The sequence below is a fragment of the Scyliorhinus canicula genome, chromosome 4 (genome assembly GCF_902713615.1).
Source record: "Scyliorhinus canicula chromosome 4, sScyCan1.1, whole genome shotgun sequence".
Lineage (NCBI taxonomy): Eukaryota > Metazoa > Chordata > Chondrichthyes > Carcharhiniformes > Scyliorhinidae > Scyliorhinus > Scyliorhinus canicula.
Window position 1 is genome coordinate 114,088,855 of NC_052149.1, and position 25,563 is coordinate 114,114,417.

Consider the following 25,563-nt stretch of genomic DNA (forward strand, 5'->3'; position numbering starts at 1 on the left):
AGTATTACTGTACGACGGGTTTCATAAAATTACAATTTAAATTTTTAACTGTCAGGAAGGAAATGACATATGATGAATGGGAATTTTCTCACTGTTTCAAATCATTGTTTCCTTTATTTTGGCTGTCTGTCATCGTCCGAATAATGTAATCGCAAGTGTCCTTCTTGGATCATTACAGCCTTTGTGGTGAAGGTGGCTCTGCAATGATGATAGGCAATGACACAATTTTGACTCAGTGAGAATGAAGAAATAGAAAATAGAACAATGCATGGATTTGGGGGCGACTTGAGAGTGATAGTATTCCCATGATTGCTACTTTTGACCTTCTCGGTGGTCCAGATCATGAGGCCGAGAGTTGCTATCTCAGTAAACTTAATGAATTATTGCTGGGCATCTTGTAGATAATAGTTGCTAATAGTAATGTGTTACTGATGATGGGGAGATGCTGTGCCCTAAAGGTTGTGGAGATTTTTGCGTCCTGGTATGGCCATTCTGGTGAGTTTTTATCCATTTTGAGCTTTGCAGATGGAGAGATAATGTTTATTTGTTGAGGTATTAAGTTTTATTTATTGTATAATTGTGAAAAATAGTGGCATATGATGCCACAATGCTTACATATCAATTCAATGTGGTGGAATCATTGGACCCACCAATGGGATCTACCTTTGATAATAAGTGTGAGCAAAGATTGTCCGACAGCCTGCATTGTGACCCTTTTAACGGTCACAATATAAGTTTAAATGGTGTTGATACTTGAGTGGCCTAAAGAGACTTATTGCCATCATGTGGGGTGTTGGAGAAGTCTATCACTGCTGGCATTGGTGTGGGTATTTTGTGGAAAACAGTGCATCAGTCTCTATTGTTACGGGCCAGGGTTTAGAAAACTTCAAAGTATATCATGGAGTCCACCTGACCTATAACTGTTTGTTGACTTTGGTTACAATGAGCATAAGAGCCTGCCTTTCAGGCCTTCTTTAACAGAGTTCTTCGGTGCCTTTAATCAAAAAACAAGCTTTATTCTACGAATTTAGTTAACATTTGTATAAACATACACAGTAAGAAATATAATCAACCAGGAACATAAAGACCCCACGCAGGTACCGTAATCTGTATACCCCTTAATGAATTCCCCCTTAACTGTTCGAATTCAATAAAAAAAATCCAAGTCAAACCAGAAACCCCTTTTCAAAGGTGGGGTCCAGAACATAGCATTCTGACTGGTGTAAGACTTGTTATTGATACTCTTGTTCCCCTTTCCAAACAGCAGGTTTGAATTTTTTCCAGGAAGCAATTATCTCTTTTAAGTTATCAAACAGTCTGGAAACAGCTTTTAAAATTAAGATAGGGAAACACCTCTTTCAACCTGTGCAGTTCAAAACCATCCAAACCTCAAAACAAAAGTAAAACTCAGAGCCACAGCCCAGCTCCACCCACACAATGACATCACTGAAGTCATGTGATAAGACAAAAACAATTCTTAAAAGTACACTCACATGACACTGTGATGTTTTGTTTTCCTTTATATTCTAATTCTTGAAATCATGAATGATCAGGTGAACCATGCTGGTATTTGAACTGACCCTCTCTTGTACGCAGTTCACAGTGCAGCCGACTGAGCTACATTGATTGGGTACAGTGATCATAGAATTTACAGTGTAGAAGGAGGCCATTCAGCCCATCGTGTCAGCACTGGCTCTTGGAAAGAGCACCCTACTTAAGCCAACACCGCCACCCTATCCCCTTAACCCAGCAACCCCATCTAACCTAAGGACAATTTAGCAAGGCCAATCCACCTAACTTGCACATCTTTGGACTGTGGGAGGAAACCGGAACACCCAGAGGAAAGCCACGCAGACACGGGGAGAACGTGCAGACTCCGCACAACCAGTGACCCAAGCCGGGAATCGAACCTAGGACCCTGGAGCTGTGAAGTGACGGTGCTAACCACTGTGCTACCGTGCTGCTCTTGGTGAAATGCTCCTTTGGAGAGCCAGTGCAGACACAATGAACCCAGTGGGGTTCCTTCTATGCTGTAACAACTCTGTGATACTGAATCTACTACCCCCACTCTTTCAGGCAGTGAATTCCAATTCATAACAACTCATTGCACAAGTCAAGAATAGGATGATGAAGATGCACTGCCATTTGACTTCACACTCAGAAGCACTAGCTCAGGCATTGACATTCTGTGTATCTCAGAGGACAGTGTAAAGGGACCCTGGTGCTGTGAAGCCATAGTGCTAACCACTATGCTACCGCGATGAATTCTAGCAGTAGCTATACTACTGCAAGTTTCAAAAATCAACACTTGAAAACAGTTTTGGGTTAAATCAAAAGCAAAGTAAAAATGCTAACTGTCAACGATAAGCAGATATACAAAATAAACCTGTGCATTCAATGATAGTTATTAATATTTTGCATTTTCAACTATTCTCATGTGAAATTATGCAACAGAATATTTTTACTGATACTGAAACTAGCCATCATCTAGTCAATGATCTGCAGTTCACTTATTCAATGAACATTGTAATTTACCTAATGTGTTGAAGATACTGAATCTCTTGCTATGCATCCGTCAATTTTTGATGGTGCTGTTGGAGAGTAAATGCTGAATACTAAAAGGACTCTCAGTTTCTCTTCAAATAATGCTATTGGATCTTTGTCCACTGTTCATGTTAATGATTAATCTGAAAGAAATCTGTCCAATAATGCAACACACTCTCCATGCTTCACTGGAGTGTCAGTCTAGATTTTGGGCTCAACTATTTGGGAAGGGGCTTGAATCAATCACCTCTATCCTAGCTGGTGCGAGTGTCAAGACAACACTGGTGGGAGAAGATGAGCATAACCTCAGAAAATTGAGGAAGGAGGAGTGCGAAACTACATTAAGGAATTGATTGGAGGACGGGAAACACAAGTTACTTTTGAGGAATTAGTTCGGGGAAGAGCAGCATAACCCCTTGGAATCAGGCAGCCAGGTCTGGCATAACTTTGAATGGTCAGATGGAGGGTTAGGATGAGGGCTAGATTTAGACTTGGCCATAGCAGGATTGAACCCAGGAATTTGGAAAGGATCGAACACTCTTGAACTTCAGTCATTTTAGCCAGCCGAGCTCGAGCAGAAATCCAGTGAGACATTGACTTTGCATGTGAGTGCAGCACAGAAAATCATGATTTACATGACTTTCAGATCATATGCAAGCCCGAAAGTCAGGGCATAACTGACAGTGCAGGCATTTAACAGAAGGTAAGCCTTTGGAAGAATTTCCATCAGGATTTTAGGAAATTTGTGCACCTTTCAGAATTTTCCTGGTGAATTATTTTAGTTTTTATGTGCTTTCTGGTTAAGATGCTGTTCTTTTCAAATTTAGTTATTGACTTCACTGGCTCAGTAAATAATGTGTCTACTAAAATAGTTTGGGTCAAATAAAACTATTTGAGTAATTTGAATTGATACTACATGCTGGATTGTGAGTTGAAACTGCAAAAAGAAAGAAGTTTTGATTGTTTGGTTTCCTGCTATGTTAATTGCATACAAATTATGCAAATTGTGGGCACTAACTAGGGATTCACTTGTCATATAAATCTATCCTCGCCGATCACTTGCTAACGAGTATGTTCATCGCAGAAACTTTGCGTTCCTGGTCATGAGTTCTGTGGTTTCTTTCATGACCGATGTGCCAGATGCCAGAGCTGCATCTTCAATAGCACATTGGCAGGTGTTTCCCGGAGATGGGATCTTTCTCTGGACTCTAGATCGCTGGTATTCCTTTCTCAGGCTCTTTTTACAGCCTCCTCTTGCCATCAGTTGTCCTCAAAGAACTGTGTCCTTTCAATCAGGAGGCTCGTCCAAGAAGGTTTCTTCAGAGCAAGGGTCTCTCAGGCATTGACGTCTACGTTGCATTTCTTGAGGTAAGTCTTCAGGGTGTCTTTGAAATGCTTCCTTTGTCCCCCTCTGGTTCAGGATCCCTCCTTTAGCTGGGCAAAAAAGATTTGCTTTGGCAGTCGGGACTCTGACATCCTAAACACGTGGCCGGCCAGTGAAGTTGGTTTTGGATGATCATGGCCTTGATGCTCGTGTTCTTTGCTCCTTCAAGGATGCTAATGTTAGTATGCCTGTCCTCCCAGCAGATGCGGTGAATCTGTCTCAGACAGTGTTGATGGAACCTTTCCAGGGCCTTGAGCTGGTGTCTATATATGTAGTCCAAGTTTCTGAGCCGTATCGAAGAGTTGTGAGGCCGACTACCTTGTGCATGAGGATCTGGTGCCAGCGAATGTTGTGGTCATCAAAGACTGTCATCCTTAGGGGTCCAAAGGAGTTGCTCGCGGATTGGATTCCGGACTTTTACTACTTGACTGTGAAGTGCTGTCCCTACTATCTTCCACGCGAGTTCACTTCTACCATTATTACAGCGGTCTAAATCCCACCCCAGGGATCACTGTTATAAATAACTTTGAAACAAAATAACCAGAGGCCTTGTTCATCATGGCTAGCGATTTTAACCGGGCCAATCTCAAGTCTGTATTTCCAGAATTTTACCAACACATCTCCATCCGATCAGGGGCCCCAGCATCCTTGACCACTATTGTGCAAACATCAAGGGTGCTTACCGCTTCATCCCGACCACATTTTGGAAAATCGAACCACAAGACAGTGCTCCTTTTCCCGGCATACAAGCAGAAACTGAAGCTGGAGAATATGGTTAAGAAAGTTGAGCTGGTCTGAGGAAACGGAAGAGCTCTATGCGACTGCTTGGAGTCAGTAGATTGCCCATGTTCAAGAACTCAGCAGCCAACCTTAACGAGTATGCTACTACTGTCACAGACTTCATCAGTAAGTGTGTAGTAGATCGCGTGCCAAAGAAGGTAATATGAACATTTCCCAATCGGAAACAATGGTTCAACTAGAAGATCCATTCCCCATCGAAGTCCAGGTCTCATGCGTTTAAGATGGGAGACCTTGACTTACACAAGAAACCTAGGTACCACCTCTGTAAAGCTATCAGGATTGTCAAGTGATACTACCAGACCAAGCTAGAGTCTTGGACTAACGTTATGGACTCCTGTCGATTGTGGCAAGGTTTACACAATTCAACAGGTTATAAAGTAAAGTCGAGTAGAATCTCTAGTGATAGGGCATCTTGCCTTGATGAGCCTAATGCATTTCTATGCTCACTTTTTGCAGGAATCCAACAAGCTAATGTCACCTTACCCAATAGCCTTGTATACATTTCTATACCTACAGTCACAACTTCAGAAGTTAGATTGACCTTCTCGAAAGTAAATCTACGAAAAGCAATGGGCCCTGATGGAGATCATGCGCAGACCAGTTGGCAGGTGTATTTTCAGGCATCTTTCACCTCTCCTTCCGCCGTTCGCAGGTTCCCATCTGCTTTAAGAAAACCACTATCATACCGGTGCCAAAGAAAAACCAGGCAGTGTGCCTCAACGACTATCGCCTGGTGGCACTGACATCTATTTTTATGAAGTACTTCGAGAGGTTAGTAATGAAACGCATCAACTCCAACCTCCCAGATTGCCTTGATCCACTGCAATTTGCTTACCGTTTTAACCGATCTACAGCAGATGCTAATTCCCTAGTTTTACACTAATCTTTGGAACATCTCGACAACAAGGACATCTATGTCAGGCTCCTGTTTATTGACTACAGTTCTGCCTTTAATACCATAATTCCAACCAAGCTCATATCCAAACTCCAAAATTTAGGACTTGACTCTTCCATTTGCAACTGGATTCTTGATTTCCTGACCCACAGACGGCAATCAGTAAGGATAGGTAACGCCATCTCCTCCACGATGCTCCTCAACATCGATGCCCCACAAGGCTGCATACTCAGCTCTCTACTATACTCTTTATGCACACATGATTGTGGGGCAAAATTTTGCACCAATTCCACCTGTAAGTTTGCTGATGATATGACCGTAGTGGGTCAGATTTCAAGCAATGACGAGTCAGAATGCAGTACGAAATCTTACAACACCAGGTTAAATTCAAACAGGTTTGTTTTGAATCACTAGCTTTCGGAGCATTGCTCCGTCCTCAGGTGAATGATTGAAGCCCCCAGCTACAATGAGCAAGGCCTCGGGATGTTTCGTTTCAAGGCTATTTGTGGTGGTGAATATTTTGTCCAGTGCAATTTTCACATTCGCATGGGATGGGATGTAAACTGGTGTCAGGATGACCGCAGAAGGTAGTAGGGGCAGCATTTTAGCATCAGGTATTCTAGGTCTGGGGAGCAGAAACTCGCCAGTGTTGCTACATCTACATCTAGGCACTAGGAGGTGTTGATTAGGAGGCAGACCCCACCTCCCCTTGTCTTGCCTGAGGCCGTCATACAGTCCATTCGGTGGATTGAGAAGCCCTCTGGTTATAGGGCACAATCCAGTGAAGCAGGAGTGAGCCATGTCTCCATGAAACAGAGCACACAGCAGTCCCTCAGTTCTCTTTGAAAAGTGAGTCTGGCTTTATGTTTGTCCAGTTTGTTTTCTGGAGATTGGACATTAGCAAGGAATAATCTAGGCAGAGGGGCTTTGGGGCCGCGTTGTTTCACTCTCCCCTGCAGGCCTGCACGTTTTCCACGCTTCCTGGAGTGACGGCTTCTTTTTGAGCCAAGGAGACGGTGAGAGTATGCGGTGTTAAGGGTATAGTTTTGTCCAATGAGGTTCTTCACTCTGGGCGGTGTGTGGGTGGAGGATTTGTTGCCTTGCTTGTGTTCCTGCCTCGGAAAATGGGTCTGCGCGGCCGAGTGTTCCGGGTCGCTGTCGGGCTGCGGTTTGTCTTCACAGGTCGGTGGATGTCCAGACCACACTCCAGAGTGGATGGGGCGAAGGCCGGTAAGTGGATGACGTCTCTGGGGTCGCGGCTGTGGATGAGGCGATGGCTGGTTCCGTGTGTTGGGGTCCGAAGGGTCCTTTCTAGATTGCGGTCTTCCTTCAGAGATCGGAGGATCCCTAGACCTGCACGTACATTTTCTTCCTGCAAGTAAACTTCTTTCATCAGGCAGAAGGTACAAAAGCTTGAGAACTCATTCCAGCAAATTCAAAAACATCTTTTTTCCTGCTGCTATTGGACTGTACAATAGCCTCTCTAGTTATCAATTTGATCTTTTTCTGTGTTTTTCCTTTTTTACAGTTGTAATTATTTTTTGCATATTGTATATGTGTATATGTTTGGAGTGATCTGTCAGGTCTGCACGCAGAATAATACTTTTCACTGTACCTTGGTACTTGTGACAGATTTTATCAATAAATAAATAATAAATAAAGGTTGGCTCCATTTTATCCCTCACCAGCTGGTTTTCTAGAATATAACATGCTGGTTCCCTGTTTGTCATAGTTACATTTTCTTATTTTAATTTGTTTGCAGTTAACCATGGTCTTATGCTGAACTGTTTGTCACCTCACTGACCTGCCTGATGCTAAGCAGAACAATGAACCCCACAACCTCTCCGTCACAACTACAACCTAATTCCAGTTCCGTAATATCACCTATCTCCAGCTCATCAGCTGCTGAAAACCTCTTACATCTTTTTCTCACCTCCAGACTCAGTTATTCCAATGCTCTACCTGACCAGTCTCTCATTTTCCACCCTCCGTAAGTTTAAACTCATCCAAAACACTGTGGCTGCTTTGATCCAGTCCACATCCCAGTCGAGCGCATCTATTACTTCTGTGTTCACTGACCTACAAAAGCGATTCTCAATGCTGTGTTCAAGCCATTACATGACCTCAGCCTTCCCCACCTCAATTACTTTCTCCAGCCGTCTAACACACCAAGAAAAACGTTTTGCCTTCCTTCAACTGACTGATCATTCACTAATTCAAACTGATGAAATTCCACCATTTCAAGTATCAACCCAAGGTTCAACCATATTCTAAAGAGAATTCCCCATTCTTTTCTGCTATTTGATCACAACATTTAACAACTGCAGCTGGAACCACGTGAAATTATATGTTCAATTAATTGCTAAAACAAATCTTTCTTTGTACACCTACTATTCCATTTTCAGCTAATTTATCTGGTTCATGCAGAAATAGGTAAGACAATCAGATCATGTGCCTGTCAAATACAACAGTGGTCTTACCACGTAAATTATATTATTGATCACGGTCAATGGTCCATGGATTAATATTAATTTTATATTCTTTTCATTTACACTTGGGAACTGAATTCATTGTTGGACAAAGGAGCAATAGCAGAATTGACCAAGCATTTGCTCCCTATTGGGAGGTCTTGTGGCGCAGTGGGTAGCGCCCCTGCCTCTGAGCCTGAAGCTCAAGATTCAAGCACCACCTCAGGATGTGATGGCCTTGGAAGGTGCGATCGTAACGCGGTCAAAGAGTTGATTGGCGGTAAGAGCGGGTGAGAGCCTGGATCCACACTTGGTGTGGAATGGTGTCCTTGAAGCTATAAGCCCCGGGCGACCGATTAGTGACCTATTCGGGGAATTACTAGCTATGGAAACAGACAAAAGTCTGCCTTGGTGCATCTGTAGGTGCAGGAAGAGAATTGGAGTATTAGACACACAGGCTGACGTGGTTTCAGTCGCAATTTGGCCCATGTGTGACGAACAAGTTTGAAAGAGTGGCATCATATGCACTTTCAATCATATGCTACTTCAAGAGAATACAGTGCAAGCATTTATTTGTTGATAGATCGTGAGCTCAGAATGGAGGTATGCTACAGATTTGCTTCCTTGTGGCTCAGTTTCATATTTCAGCATTATATTTTGCTTCTCAAGGTGAGGAATGGTGGCACAATAGAACAAAACACCTCTGCAACTAGTGTCAGAATCAAACAGTTGCAATTTAGGTCAATTACAATTTGTATTTGAGGCAATATAAGTCATGCTCGAGACAACCCCAACAATGTGCTTAAACTTGTGGCAATTCCCATATCAGCCATTTCAGCTGAATCTTTGAGTAAGGCTGCCCAATTAATGTAGAATTATGGGCAGTTTTGAAATGCAGATTTTTTTTTCCCCCATGAGAATTGGATTAAGCTTGGTTTATTTTGGATACATGAAAAAAAATCAGAGCGAACAAGAGTTCTATTTCCTCAGCTTGTCTGCATCAGGGAACCCAGCAATGTCAGGATTTAATTACCAACCACAACTCTCTTTCCGCAATCCTGTAATGGCTAGAACATACACAATAGGAGTAGGCCATTCAGCCCTTGGAGACTGCTCCACCATTGGATAAGTTAATCGCCGTGTATATCAACACAATTTTCCTCCACTAACCCGGTACCCCTTAATATTTTTAATATGTAGAAATCTAGTGATCTCAGTCTTGAACACACTCAACGACTAAGTCTCCACAGTCCTCTAGGGTAGAGAATTCCAAAGAAATTCCTTCTCACCTTCGTGTAGCACAGTGGTTAGCACTGCTGCTTCACAGTGTCAGGGTCCCAGGTTCGATTCCCGCTTAGGTCACTGCCTGTGCAGAGTCTGCACGTTCCCACTGTGTCTGCATGGATTTCCTCCGGATGCTCGGGTTTCCTCCCACAAGTCCCAAAAGACATACTTGTTAGCTGAATTGGGACATTCTGAATTCTCCCTCAGTGTACCCGATCGGGTGCCGGAGTGTGACGACTAGGGTATTTTCACAGTAACTTCATTGCAGTGTTTATGTGAGTCTACTTGTGTCAATAATAAAGATTATTATTATTACTAAATGGCCTGCCCCTTATTCTGAGACTGTCCCTTGGTTCTTGACTCCCCAGCAAGGGGAGACATCCTTCTTGCATCAATACTGTCGAGGCCTGGAAGAATTTTGCATTTTTGAATGAGGTCTCTTCTTATCATTCTAAACGCCAAGAATAAAAGTGCCGGCTCCAACGGAGAATTCACGGGAGGTTTAACCGAAAAGAATTAGCGTGGACCCTTCACCAATTCCGGTACCGGTGAGGGGCTAGCACCGGCGCGGACCAAAACCCCAGCCTCCCGCGACGAAAATAGCCGGAGAATGGCCAGGTCCGCACATGCGCACGGCTGATGACCTGCAGCGGTGGCATTGTACAACATGGTGCCAGCCAGGCACGGACTCAACCCGTCATCCGCGCCTCCACAGCCCACCCCTGGCCACTGCACATCAGTCCTCCCAGCCCTCGCAGAAGCCCTCATGGATCCCAACCGAGTGTGACAGTGCTGGACACAGTCCGCCGGGTTCACGATTTGTGTGAGCACACGTGTCCCGTGCCATCAAGAATTCGGTCCATCGGGGGTGGAGTATCGTGAGTGGGCTGGCCGACGAGGTGCCAACGACATTGCAACTGCACGAGGCACATGTCACGATGACATCGATTTGGAGGGGGCGGAGAATCGCAAACCGGCGCCCTGACTCCGGCGTCGGAATCGATCCACCGCCCGAGTGCCGATTACAAGTTTGGCATCGGGCAATGGAGAATGCCGCCCCAGAAATCAATTTCAGGTAATCACCTGATCAACTAATCACAGCTGCTCTTAGAGAACATTTATACCTGCTTAAGACTGAAATAAACTTAACTCTTAACTTAAACAGTAAATTTAAGTCAATTGCTAAATTCAAATAAAACCAGACTTTAGAGACAAATTAACCTTTAAAACTCCCTCAATTTGCCAAACTACTGACTTTCTCTCTGAGTGTCTATCTGTTTAAACTAAATTGCTGTGTGAATCAAGGGGATACAGTCTGCTTGAGTGAGGTGACTTGATCTACATCTTATATTCTTTCGATTCAGAGCATGGCCACTGAATCATGTAATCAGCACACCTTCATTATTTTCTTACCAGTAAAGTTTTCTACTTGGAAGGGAATTGGGGTCAGGATCTTTTAGGTTTAATAATGTTACTTTGGAAAGCAAAATCCATTGTAAAAGCGACGTGCAAACACTAGCCGTTCTGATCCCAACAAGGTAACAACAGTTCTGTTTCAATGACGAAGGAGCAGTTGACAAATGCAGTTTTTCCTTTCTTGATAGGTGGATCCTACTGATAGAATAATTTTGTTTAATTGAATGTTTTGTGCTGTTCAAGGTGCTTTGAAGGCCCTGATATTATCTAATGGTAATATTTGGAAATGGTTGAGCTGCATTGACTATATTTCAAATGAGACACAATTTTAATCAAAATGATTGATATTTCCGCTCCAACAATGGCATGAAGAATGATAGCATCTATAAATACAAATTGCAGAAGAGTAGCTTATATCAGCTGAACATCCAACTTCACTGTTATTATAAAATTTTTAACATTCAATGATCATTACTTGAAATAGATAAATGCAGTACTCAATAATTATGCAGCCCAAAATGACTGCAGAAGGTATAATGGAGGTTGGTAACTTCAGCTAAATTGGAGGACTGAAACACTGGGCATGTAAGTAACTGCCTTTTGGGTACTATGCATATCCTGAGGCCCCAAAATGTCATTGTGCACACACACATCTGTGGGATGGACATTGGTGGACATTGGTGAAGGTTTCAGCATCTACGCAGAGAATGTCGACTGGAAGTATGCAGGACATACGTTGATCAGCATGCAGCACAAACTGAAGAATGAACAGGCGCTATGCTGAGTTAGACAAACTGCTGGAATAGGGCTGGGATGGAAGGGGCGAATGGCTCTCACGCAGAATGGAAACGAATTTTCAGGAAACCATTCTCTTACTACAGCAAGGAACAATGTCTACACTTCATAAAAAACATCCTCACTGAAATCTATCACCTACTGAAGTCACAACTCCAACATCTGTGCAGGACAAGGACCAGATTTGCAGTGACCGTGAAAGAGAGTGTGGTGATGAATCCAGGCTGGGAGCAGGAGATTCTTGCAATTCAGTTTGCCACCCACAGTTGCCTAAGGGAGGTCATAAACACTGTACATTCAATTAGAGCGAACAATATCCCATTCTCATGTGCGGGGATAAGCAGGCAAAGCAAACAGGTGGCGTTGCTCAGATTGCAGCCTTTGCAGGGTGCCAATAACGATAGGCACATGACTTTACATATAAAGTAAAATCACCATAGTCCCAGATGACCATAGGCTGCTTTCCTCTTTGAGAGTGAGAGCTGACTGGTGGTGGTTTAACCTGAGGGTCACCACACCACAGGCAAGGGGCAACGTTGAGAATGCAGGGCCTTCATGAATAACCTCAGCCAATATGCGAATTGAATCCGCGCTGTTGGCCTCGTTCTGCATTACGAAGCAGCTGTCCAGCCAACTGCGCTAATACAGCATGTCAACTCTACCCCACACTGAAAATAAAAGCAATCCTTTGACATCCCCCTGGTGTCTGTTCACAAGGAGACAATAATATAGTTCAATTTCCTATGTCCTGGCAGTAATCATGTTGCTTTCACCCTGCGCCAGTCTACTGTACCAGATGCATTTGAGCCAGTATGGCAAACCAAAGTGTGGCTACGTAGCAGCATCACATCACTGATGACTCGAGTGCACAAACTAGGCTCAGTGTACTGACAATGAAAGCCATATTGCCACCCATAATGTGATATAGAAGCCTATTGGCATTCGGAGACAATAATTCAACTGTCTGGGGATTGCTTCGAAGGGGCCCTGCAGTACTCAGCTGGGTAGATATCAAGAACTGTGATAGTCTGACTGCATGTTATTCAACCTGACCATCACGAGGACACAGCCTTTGGCACTGCTATATGACGAGCAGCTGAAGCAGGAGGAGGAAGAAAAGGAGCAGAAGCAAGAGGATGGGAGGAAGTAATCTAGACAGCTACTTTATGCTTGGGCTGTCCATTATAAACCTATCTGCATGCTATATCAGTAATTGCAACTCTACACGCCCATTCGCAAACTGTCCCACACTTTACCTTCCCTCTGTCACTGATCATTACAGCATCCTGTTGGCCAAAATATCAAAAATACAAGCTTACAAAAATAAATATTCCTCACCAACTTTATAAATGAAATCTTGCCACGTTACATGCAAAGGTTAACTAATCAGCCTTGCAGATTCCCTTTGTACCTGTCTTCAATATGCCTTTGGCTGTTCTGATGTTGCTATGAAGTGCTTCCATGGCATAGTTGGTGGGCTCTCAGTGGAGGAGGCTGCAGATGGCTTTGCAGAATGATCTTGATAAGCTCTGAACTTCAGAGGCTAAGCTGCACCTTCCCAGCATGGGCAGCAGCAATCCAAACAAGCAGACTTTGACAGGCAAAAGCCAGTGTTGGCAGAGTGTCTGTGATGGGTCGGTAATACCTTCCTGCAAAGACAGCAGATTCATTCTCCATGAAGCCACTGTCTCTCCCCAGTGAGCAGCACCTCAGCAATCCCAGTAATCCATTAAAGAATAGGTGATGGACTGATGTGGCATCCTCTGTGAGCCTCTTTGATTCTGCAATCCGATGTCACCAGTCTGAGTTTCCACTGCAGTATTCAGACATTGGCTGTTTACTGCATATGCTATGGAAATGATAGCATTTGCTATCAAACACTGCACCCTTGTTAGTTCCATAAGTGTCTCAATGGAGTTTGCCACTTTGGGGTGGCACGGTGCCACAGTGGTTCGCACTGTTGCCTCACAGTGCCAGAAGCCCAGGTTCAATTCTGGCCTCGGGTGACTGTGTGGAGTTTGCACTTTCTCCCATGGTGGCTGCATGGGTTTCCTCCAGTTTCCTCCCACAGTCCAAAGATGTGCAGGTTAGGTGAATGCTAAGTTGCCTAAAAGTTAAGTGGGGAAACGGGGCTAGGAGTGGGAGATTGGGCCTGGGTAGGGTGCACTATCGGATCAAGGGCCAGTGCAGACTCGATGGGCCAACTGGCCTCCTTCTGCACTGTAGGGATTCTATGATCCTCATACCATGCTGGAGAGGATTGTCTCCAAGCTCTGTGCAAACCCCTGTATCAGATTGGCAATACAACTCTCCCTGACATTGACCAGGCCTCGAACTGGCTTCCCACTGCAACCAGCAATTTGCTGTGTAGACGGATCAACCTTCTTCTGCAGCTTGAGCCTTTGAAATCCTTCCCTGAGTCCTCTGCAGCACAAGCCATGTTCTGGCAAGAGCTGGCACTTATGCTTTCCTTGCCCCCTTCCCTGGCTGTAGTCCATTCATGTCCTGTGGCTCACCACGTGCTGATCCTGTCTTGAATCTATCTGTAAATTACATGGCATGCAGTTTCTGACTGCGAGTGTGATGGCGCTGTGCCTTCTTCATCAATTTATTGTTGGTGTTAGTCCACTGCCCTGGTCAACGGAGTATTCCATGTCTGGGAAAGAAAAATTACACAGGGTTAAGGTTATGGCACAGGGACAGGGGTAGGAAAGTAAGGGTATGCTTCTACCATCAGTAGCTGGTAAATCAGAAGTGATTTAGGGATGGGGGCAAGTAGGAAGTGAGAAAGAGGATTAGGTCTGAGGATAACTTCATCTTCAATGGGTTCAGCCTTGTCACATGACACAACCTCAGCAATGGTTATCCTTATAATGGCCAGCACTGTCTCTTTCGTTGATAGGGGAAGGCAATGTATGCAGAAACATGATATGTTAACTCTGCTCATCTCTCCACAGATACTGGCAGATTCGCTGTGCATTCCCAGCATTTTCTGTCCTGAATTAAGCAATGCAGATTAGTTTTAAGAGCTTCGAGGGAGTAATAATTTTCGCCCGCCCTCCACTATTTTAATCAACAGTGGGCCGGCACTGGCTATGCAGCAATTATTCGAATGAGCAGGCAGTATGAAGTTGGCATGCTGCCTGCAGTGCATTGAAAAAGCAGGGGTTAATTACGCATTGCAATCCGCCACCCATTTTCTGGGTCGATCCAATTTACCTTCCAAAATTTCTTGCTAATCTCATTTTTATTGAATTACCTGAAATAATAAGATATGGAAAAATGACAGTTGCTCTTTTATCTCGTGATGCCAGCTGGAAAGGCTAATTGTGTGGTATGGGGAAATCATGTTTCATTCTGCTCAGTGGAGCTACTAACAAAATGGGTCTCACTTTATTTTCTGCAGGTGAATGTGGCTGCCAGGAGGGATATACAAAAGATCCTGTCCACAAGCATCTCTGCATCAGAAATGATTGGGGGATAAACCAAGGGTGAGTGTATGTTCAGTCACACATCTCAACGCCTAGTTTCCTTCACCATTACATCCAAACCTCAACTGGATGACCACACATATGACTGTATGTACCAATTATAGCATTGTACTCACCATTTAACTGTGATATGCCTAAACTTTAGCTGTCTCTGCTCCTGCAGATGCTTAAGTATTTAACTCTGTGGCAAATACTGTTTCAGTTCCTTTCTTGAGATAATTTTATGTTGCTCCAAGATCTCTGCTAATAGTGCCAGTTCCTAGTAACCATGCTTTGCACAGCTAACTGAACTTCTGAAAGTGAATCGACAGAACTGACTACGACAATGTGGAACATTCTGAGGAAACAATGCATTGTTCCAATCATACCCAAGAAATGATCTCTGTTGCAGACTAATCATTGTCTCCAATAACTGTTGCATTCCAGTTGCATGAATATATTTTGTTTGTGGGAGCTTACTATGCAGAAATTGACTGCATTCTTTTCGACATTACCCTTCACGCGTGAATGGATCTCAAGAGGTCTGCTATGAAATTAACCAATATGTTTATAAATATAATATATATAATAATCTTTATTGTCACAAGTAGGCTTACATTAACACTGCAATGAAGTTACTGTGAAAAGCCCCTCGTCTCCACATTCCGGCGCTTGTTTGGGTACACTGAGGGAGAATTCAGGATGTCCAATTCACCTAACAGCATGTCTTTCGGGACTTGGGGGAGGAAACCGGAGCATCAGGAGGAAACCCAGGCAGACATAGGGAGAACGTGCAAACTCTGCACAGACAATGACCCAAGCCGGGAATTGAACCTGGGCCCTGGAGCTGTGAAGCAACAGTGCTGAGCACTGTGCTACCATGCTGGCCTTCTATGAATTATAGTTCATGGTCACTTCAAAAGCAGTTAAGTGCTTTCTACTGAGAAAACGAGGAAGTGAAAGCACTTAACTCCTAAATGGTTACAAACATTGTGGTTTATTTTGCAGCAGGCTATTTGAGATCCATTCAAGCGTGAATGGAAATTAAATTAAACAATCCAGACATCTGGCTGTCTGTAAGAGGTCAATTACAGCTTAGTAAAAGCTATTTCTCTTTGAAGCCTTGCAAATCAAAGGATCTGAGGGGGATGAAAGCCTTGTGATATAGTTTCCACTTTTTATTATTATGACGCCCTGGGCTAGTACTTGGTCAATTCCAGCCCCACTTGACCATGAGTCACAAAACATTTGAAATCCTTAGAAAAACACCCAAAGTCTTTGGGCCTTGGCTGCCCAGTAATGACAGCCAGGTTTGTAAATTTAAACTCAATTAATTTTTATTAATAACAATTAAATATGCAGCAAATACAACTAATTCACTATTATTTAACTCATAATCCTCCCTCTTTAATTCACCCCCACCCTATACACACACGCACACACAACAGATAAGCAAACACCGAGGGGAAAAGAGGGATGTAAAAATAATGATAGAAGTAAAAAGGATTAGAGTCTGTGTTTAAGATGGTAGTCTTCTGGCACACCTTCCTTCAGTTAAGCATTCAGCTCAAGTTTTCTGCTTTCGGTCTGCAATGGTTTTCACAAAAGATTCATCCAAATTCTCTGTTGGTTCAGAAATACAGCAGCTATGCAGCTTTTCTGGAGAGAGAGAGAGAGAGGGAGAGAGACTCCTCGGGCGCGATTCTCCGCAAATGCGGAGAGTCGTGAAGGCTGCTGTGAAACTACCGTGTTTCACGGCAGCCTCCGCGCCCCCTCCCGGGACCCGATTCTGCTCCCTGGTCGGGGCTAGCAGCGGGGCCCCGTGAACCTCGGCATCGCAGGCTTAGCGAACTTCGCTAAGCCCGCGCGCCAAGGGTAACGGCGGCTGACGTGCACGATGACGTCAGCCGCGCATACGCGGATTGGACGGCTCCAACCCGCGCATGCGCGGATGACGTCATCACGCATATGCGTGAAACCCGCGCATGCGCGGGCCGTATGCCCCTCAGTGATCCAGCGGGGCGGCGGAGGAACAAAGAGTGCGTGGGGTTCGGACCCGCTGCCCGCAATCAATGCCCACCGATCGCGGGCCCATGCCACCCTTGGCACGACCGTGGTGCGGCCATGCCAATCGGTGCCATGGTTCTCGAGAACGGCACTTTGCGGCCGTTTTCACGAACTGTGAGAGCAGGTGTGTTGGAGTTCGTGAAAACGGCCGTAAAGGCCTGGGAAATCGGCCCATCGGATAGGGGAGAATCGCTGCTCGCCGTAAAAAAACGGCGAGCAGCGATTCGTGTCGTGGGGCGGCCGTGGAGGGGGGAGAATTGCGGGAGGTCGGGAAAAATGTCGGGAAGGCCCTCCCGCTATTCTCCGACCCGTTGTGGGGGCGGAGAATCGCACCCCTCTTCTCTGAGCATCTGGGACTTGACTTTCCTTTCCTTGGTTCTCCAAAAGCCATTCATTCCACTTGGGTAGGGCCCAAGCACCGCCTGTCACCAGCAGAATATGGCCTTTTGCCAATTCATTAGTCAACAGCCAACTAATCGAACTGACTCCCTCAGAGATCTCTCAGGTGCAAAAAAATCTGAGTTTTGCCCTTACAAACTAGCACAATGTACTGTATTGCAGCTATCGCGTTCTTCACTTCCTCTGCTCGACTTAAACTTCCGTCGGTCAAAAATAATAGCAGAAAAATCAAGAGGAAGGGCCCTTACACTATAAAGTTACAGCTGCTGCTTTCTAGCTCGCTGCCCAAAGTTGCAGCTGTAAGGGACAGGTGAATGAAAATGCAGTTTGTGCCTGGATTACTCTTCTGCTTCCAGACAAGGGGTGACTATTGGGGGGGGGGTCTATGTTTTGGGGGTTCTCTGAAATAGGGTGGTCTCTGGTGGGGGTCTGATGGCTGTCTCTGCTGCGGGGCTCTGATAGGGGGTTCTAATGGAGGCCTCTGGTGGGGGTCTCTAGTGGGGGTCTCGAGTGGGGGCCTTTGATGGGGGGCTCTGATGGGGTTCTCTGGGTGCACCATATAAAGCATCCTATCGGTCTGCATCACAGCCTGGTATGGCAACTGCTCGGCCCAGGACCGCAAGAAACTTCAGAGTTATGGACTGATCTGATTAATACATCCAGTGCCAGTGCTGATGTAGTTACATTGTATATCTTGTGTTGCCCTATTATGTATTTTCTTTTATTCCCTTTTCTTCCCATGTACTTAATGATCTGTTGAGCTGCTCGCAGAAAAATACTTTTCACTGCACCTCAGTACACGTGACAATAAACAAATCCAATCCAAGGTGACCACTGAAAATACTTACCCCCTTGGTGATGTGTTGGGTAAGCTGGGTCTGCGAGGACTGCGTTTACCATAGCAGTGAGAGAGACAGGCTTCCAACACTTGAAGAAATGCAACTCGATTTTATTGAACTCTTAACGATGCATACTTTAACTGTGGGTTGACACTATGCTGAGTTGACTGGAGACCTGAGGCTAACCTGACCAGACTATCTTACTACCACATGGTGTGTGTTCTAGTTGGTGCTCACGGGCTCTGACTGTCTCAGAGGCTGCATCCCAAGAGAGCGGGAAAACTAGTGCCCTCTTGCTTTATAGTGGCCGTGTCCTGTCTGGTGATTGGCTGCTGTGTTCTTGCGTTCACTGGTCATCCTGTGTGTCTATCACTGTCTGTCTGTGCACCAGCATATACCTGTGTGTATATTATGAAACTTGGCACACTGCGAGTTCCACCCTGTCGGGGCCATGCTGGCAAATACATGTACCAATCCATGCCCGGGTGAATTCCAGCCTCGAGCTGCAGAGAATCGCGGAGGTCGAGAATCCGGTGTCTAGCCCATTAATAGGATGCAAATGGCTCATTTGCATCCTCCTGATGATTCAGGGCACCAATCTCGATGCTGCCGGCAGCAGGGGACTGGAGAATTGGAAACATTTTTTCCCCAGTGTTGGATTCTCCGCTGCATCGGAACACCACTATGGGCAGCGGGTGGCGGAGAATCCAGACCCAGAAAGCTGTTTGGTGAGGTTATGTGCAACATAAATAATCTTCATACAATATGTTCCAAGTAATGTTTAAAGGAATTTTTTGTGCATTATCCCTGAGCATAAGCTAATGCAATGCTCCTCACTGAGAGCCAGAAAGACTGATTGACACCATTGGTTTCCATTGAGGCACAAAGCTCATTAATACGTTGCCTCTGAACATGTATATCTATAGACTGTAATTGAGGTCAGCAGTAGCCAAAATTGTTAATCTCCATGGATAAAAGTTAGTCAAATGTCAGGAGCTGGAAAATAACATCAGCATTGATTCTTCAGACTGTTCTGCTGTCAGAAGAGCGAATAAAAGAACAACAGGGAACTAAAAACCTCCGCTGTTTGGTGATTCTTTTAAATTAGCAAAGGCACAAACAGCCAGAGGTTTCCAGCTACCTCACACTCTGTGTTCCTAATATAGAATTAGATAAACTACCTGGTCTATTCCAGTGCTTATACACCAGAGGAAATGACTTTCACCCATCTTCAGCTAAAGCTATTAAGAGATCCTTCTATTTCTCCCTCCCGGATATACTTTTAGTATCTTTCCCTTAAATGTATCGACACTATTTGCTTCACCCACTCCATGTGGTAGCAATTACTTCTACATTTTAACCACCCCTTAGGTAAGAGACTTTCCCCTTAATTTCTTCTTAGTGTTATCAGGGACGACCTGTAGACATGCTGTCGAAGACTTCGGCTGAGCCGAGAGACAATGCGACATATCTGCCAGATGATGGCACACTTTACACCACGAGGGCATGGGGCAGGACACCCGCCCTCGGTGGCCGTTAAGATGATGGTCGCCCTGAAACTTTACACCATGGGGTCCATCCAGGCGTTGAGTGGGGACCTGATCGGGATCTCACAGACTTCGGTGCACAGGTGCATCCACACCATCACGGAGGCCCTATATGCCCAGGCGACCCAATACATCCATTTCAATGTGGACCGAGCCCACCAGGATGCCCGGGCAGTGGGGTTCACCGCCATCGCCGGGATGCCCCGGGTCCAGGGAGTGATCGACGGGATGCATGTCCCCCCTCTGAGCACCTGCAGATGACAGGCCGCTCTAAACACACCAAAAGAGGTGTCACTCAATGAATGTTCAGCTGATATGTGACCATCAGTTGCGCATAATTCACCTCTGCGGCAGATACCCAGGCAGTGTGCACGACTCCTTCATCCAGGCACACTCGACATCCGCCCATTTCCTTCTCTGGTCAACCCAGATCAGCCTACCCCTCACATCCATCTGACAGAGCACTGGGGCAGGTGCAACAGTGGTAACAGGTGTTTATGTGAACAAATATTTACAGGTTTGTGTCCTAGCCCCTATAACTAAACTGTGCCCTACACCTGTGCCAACTTAAACAGTGTATAACGTTCTGGCCTTATGGGCCCTAACGCTACGTCTAGGTCAGGCATTGTCAAACTCAGAGGCGCGACCCACTGGTGGGTCACGGGTGGGTGTCGGGAGGGTCGCGGAGCTGTCGGTCGCTGTGCTCCCAATTGCGCAAAGCCGCGCGCAATAGCCGCAGCAGCTGGCTTTTAATGATGCCGGCTGCGAGCGGCCTTCAAAATGGCCAGGAACAGATTTTAAAAATGTGGCCGCACTGCGCATGTGTGCCTAATTATCGGTGTGCATGCACAAAACTATGCGCATGCGCACCAATGATCGGGCACGCATGCGCAGTGCGGCCACATTTTTTTAATATGGTTGCAGCCTTTTTTTTTTCCAAGTTCGGGGGGCCAAAGGGACCATTGGGGCCAAAGGGACCCAAAACCCATTTTTGTCAGCAACAAACAAGGTGGATTGTGCAGGTCGGCCGGTGCGGGCCACAAAGGTCGGCCGGCGTGGGTTGCGAAGGTCGGCCGGCGTGCGTCGCAAAGGTCGGCCAGCGTGGGTCGCGAAGGTCGACCGGGTTGGGTCCCGAAGGTTGGCCGTTTAGTAAAAATGAGTCCCCGGAAAAAAAATTTGAAAAGCACTGGTCTAGGTGCTTCCTCAGATGGTACAGCAGGAGTGGAGGCGGCCTGCTGTGATTCCTGCCCTGTGACCTGGGTCCCCGTTGGTGACCATTGTCTGGGGCAAACCGGCCTGGATGGGCACCGATGCTTCTCAGGTATCCCAGGTGGTGAGAAGGGTCCCTGTTCCATCCACTGCCCCCCAGATGCACCAGGGACAGAACAGGGGGAGTCTGAGGATCTGCGGAGTTCCGGAACCTGGGAGTCACCAGCACAGGCCCCATTAACGCCTCCTCCCTTAGGAATACCTATAGCCCCTGGGCTACTCTATGGGATGGGAGTGCGCATAGAGCTAACCCCTGAGGCCCCCCCATCCACCTGGCGCTGCCGGTCCTGGAGCCCTGCTCCGTCTCAACCAGGGTCCGCTCGCTCACAGCCATGGAGCACAGGGAGTGGACCATCTCTGTCTGGGGCTACCCCACATCACCCATTGACCAGGCCACCACCTTCTGGCTCTGTGCCACATCAGCCAGTGACTACACCATCTCCCTATGGGAATGGGCCACCTCCCTCTGTGTCTGTGCAAAATCGGCCAGCGCCTGGGAATTGCCTCCGGTGTTCCCAGCCATGGCCTGCTGTGACTGGGCCATGCTCAGGAGCGCCGTTGCGATGTCCAGGTGGCTCTGGCACATGGTTGCCTGTGAGATGGCAACCCTGCCCAGGGCCTCGGCCAGCGCCTGCATAGAATGCCCCAGGCCTTGGACAACTGATCCATAGTCAAAACAGTTACCCCCAATGCCTCCACCGTGGACACCCGTGTGGTGTTGCCCTGGGTGGTACACATGGTCAGCACCACCTCCTGCTGCTGCATGTGGTTGGATTCCTCCAATTGTACCTGCAGGTGCTGGATGCTCGCCGACAACCCCTCATGTAGTCCTTGGCTCTGCCACTGTATCACCACAATCGATGGGACTCTCCGTTCCAGACGCCCGAAATCCATCTGGATGGCAGCCAGTTCCTGGGGTCAGACTGGCCTCTGACCATCCACCCCCTCGGGTGTTCCTACCTCCACCTGCTGTACCAGCCTAGCTGTGTGTTGCGCACCAGAGAGTGTCCCAGGAGCCTCTTCATTAAAGTGTCCAACCAAGGTGAGTGTCCCTGGGATGATGGGGGGATTTGGAGACAGCTGGAATGGGAACTCACTGTCATCCTCCGACCCGAGCTCCGGGATCTCCTGATTCTCTGGCAGGGGGCTGATGTTCTCGTCAATGCTTGGCTCACGGATGGGCTCTCGCTGTAACACTGGCTGGGGGAAGGGAGACCAGAAAGACCTGCCCCATCTCCAGCTCTTTTAAATTTACTTGCAGGTCTAGAGATCCTCCGTCCTTTGAAAGAAGATTATGATCTGGAAAGGAGCCTGCGGACCCCAACACATGGACCCGGCCATCGCCTAATCTGCAACCACGATCCCTGAGATGTCATCCACTTACCGGCCTTCATCACATCCACGCTGGAGTGTGGTCTGGACATCCACCAACCTGTGAAGACAAACCGCAGCCCAACAGCGACTCGGAACACTCGACCGCGCAGACCCACCTACCGACGCAGGAACTGCAAGCAAGGCAACAGATCCTCCATCCACACACCGACCAGAGTGAATAACCTCATTGGACACAACTATTCCCTGAACACTGCATCCTCTCACCGTCTCCCAGGCTCAAAAAGAAGCAGTCACTCCAGGAAGCGTGGAAAACGTGCAGCCCTGCAGGCGAGAGTGAAACAACGCGGCCCCAAAGCCCCTCTGCCTAGCTTACTCATAGCTAATGTCCAATCTGTAGAAAACAAGCAAGATGAACTTAAAGCCAGACTCACTTTTCAAAGAGAACGAAGGGACTGCTGTGTGTTCTGTTTCAGAGACATGGCTTACTCCTGCTTCACCAGACTGTGCCCTATAACCAGAGGGCTTCTCAATCCCCCGAATGGACCGTACGGCGGCCTCAGGCAAGGCAAGGGGAGTGGGATCTGCCTCCTAATCAACACCTCCTGGTGCCTAGATGTAGCAACACTGGCGAGTTTCTGCTCCCCGGACCTAAAATACCTGACGCTAAAATGCAGCCGCCTTCTACCTTCCGCTGGAGTTCAGCTCCGTTATCCTGACGCCAGTTTACATCCCATCCCATGCGAACATGAAAATCGCACTGGACAAAATATTCATCACCACAAATGGCCTTGAAACGAAACATCCCAAGGCCTTGTTCATTGTAGCTGGGGACTTCAATCAGGCCAAGCTCAACAGCGTACCGCCATGTTACCAACAACACATCACCTGTTCCACCAGAGGCCCAAACATCCTGGACCACTGCTACACAAATATCAAACATGCCTACCGCTCTATCGCCCGCCCACACTTTGGCAAATCTGACCACAAGGCTGTGCTCCTGCTCCCGGCTTATAAGCAAAAACTGAAGCGGGAGAATCCGTCAAAGAAATTTGTGCATTGTTGGTCTGAGGAATCAGATGATCTCCTACGGGACTGCTTCGAGTCAGTGGACTGGTCAGTATTTAAAATCTCTGCGACCAGCCTGAATGAGTACGCCACTACAGTAACTGACTTAATTAGTAAGTGTAGAAGACTGTGTGCCAAAGAAGCAAATCCGCGTGTTTCCCAACTGGAAACCCTGGATGAACAGGGATATCCACTGCTTGCTGAAGTCTAGGTGTGAAGCATTCAAGTCAGACGACCCTGACCTCTACAAGAAAGCCAGATATGATCTAAAGAAATCCATCAAAGATGCCAAAAGACAGTACCGGATCAAGCTCAAATCCCAGGCTAGCCACACGGATCCCCTCCGTCTATGGCAAGGTCTGCAAAACATAACGGGCCACAAGATGAAGGCATGTAAAATCGCCGGCTCCAACGCACCCCTCCCTGATGAGTGCATTGAATTCTATGCCCACTTTGAGCAAGAGATCAGCGATAGCAAGCCCTCCACACCAGAAGCTGCGGATGAACTTGTATCTGAGATCACCACTGCAGACGTCAGAGCAGCCTTCTTGAAGGACAACCCACGGAAAGCCATTGGCCCGGATGGGGTACCCGGACGAGCACTCAGGTCTTGCGCGGATGAGCTGGTGGGGGTATTCGCAGTCATCTTCAACACCTCTTTACAGCAATCTGAGGTTCCTATCTGTTTCAACAAGATGACCATCATCCCTGTACCAAAAAAAAGTCAAGCAGCGTGCCTTAATGACTATCATCCAGTGGCTCTGACATCCATCATCATGAAGTGCTTTTAAAGGTTAGTCATGGCACGAATCAACTCCAGCCTCCCGGATTGTCTTGATCCACTACAGTTCGCCTACCATACAACAGGTCCAGTGACTGTGGGAGCACTGGACACAATCCGTACCCGCCACGCCGGGTTCACGAAAATAAATAGCATGAGTGACCCACACCGTCAGGAACTCGGGGGCGGAGCATCGAGGGAGGGTCTCAGGTGATGTCATGAGACCGTCCACACGACGTGCGGCGTACTCCTAGAGCACGCCATTTTGGAGGGGATGGAGCATCGCATAAATTACTCGACCTGCCAGATAGTGCTCTGCTGGACACCCTCTCGCCACCTCTTGACCAGCCCCCATCAGTCCTCCCAGCCCTCGCCGAAGCCCTCCAGTCGCCTCATGGGCCTCGTGAGAGTTATTGCAATGACTATCCTATCGGGCCACCTTCATCATTTAACATCCCCATTAGGCCACCTATCAGCTTTCTTCCTTCCAGAGAAACAAGCCCACCTTGTTCAGTCATGGATGCATTTAAGGGAAGCATACAAAGCAGAAAGGAATAAAGGTTCATGTTGATAATTTTAAATGAAGGATTGTGGGAGGATACTTGTAATGGTTATATTGACCAGTTAGACCAAATTCCAGTTTTCTATACTGTACCTTCTATGTAAACCTGTGTTGCCTTTCAGCCCCAGTTTGTTTAGTTTTCCTGCCCCTATAATCTTCCAACATTTCTGTAAGGAAGGTAAAACATGAAACAAAAACACCAGCACAATGGAACAAATACCTGACCACTTCTTATCAAGCTATTATTCAACTGGTACCAAATGCCAAAACAATTAACTGTGAGCCACAGTATGCAATGTCTAATTAGTCCACCGTAACATAATTATCTCCTCATCATTTACTGGTAGTGCGATTGGGGATTCATTTTAGTTTCCAAGGTTGTCCACGAAGATGCATGTTCCCAGATGCTAATGCTGGTTTACTTTAATATATACACTGCAGTATCTTCGAGTGTTAGATGTTGCCATTCCTCACACACCCTTGCTACAAAATACCTGCTGTGGTCTGGGTCCTTACCAATTGGCACCAAGAACATGTCAGTCTTGTAGTAATGGGACCTAGCCCTCTAACCCTAGTGGAAGCTGGCACAACCGTATGTCAGGCCAATCCGTTTCACCAGTGGGCCTACTTGATAAGTACAAT

The 25,563-nt window shown here is 46.6% G+C and overlaps 1 protein-coding gene across 1 annotated transcript in view; it reads left to right on the plus strand.

Annotated features, from left to right (window-relative positions):
• Positions 1-25,563, plus strand: part of LOC119964903 (astrotactin-1-like) — a 3,158,558-nt gene that overhangs the window by 1,533,035 nt on the left and 1,599,960 nt on the right. The window contains 1 exon segment of the mRNA XM_038795000.1: positions 14,994-15,078. Coding sequence (XP_038650928.1) covers positions 14,994-15,078 — 85 coding nt within the window.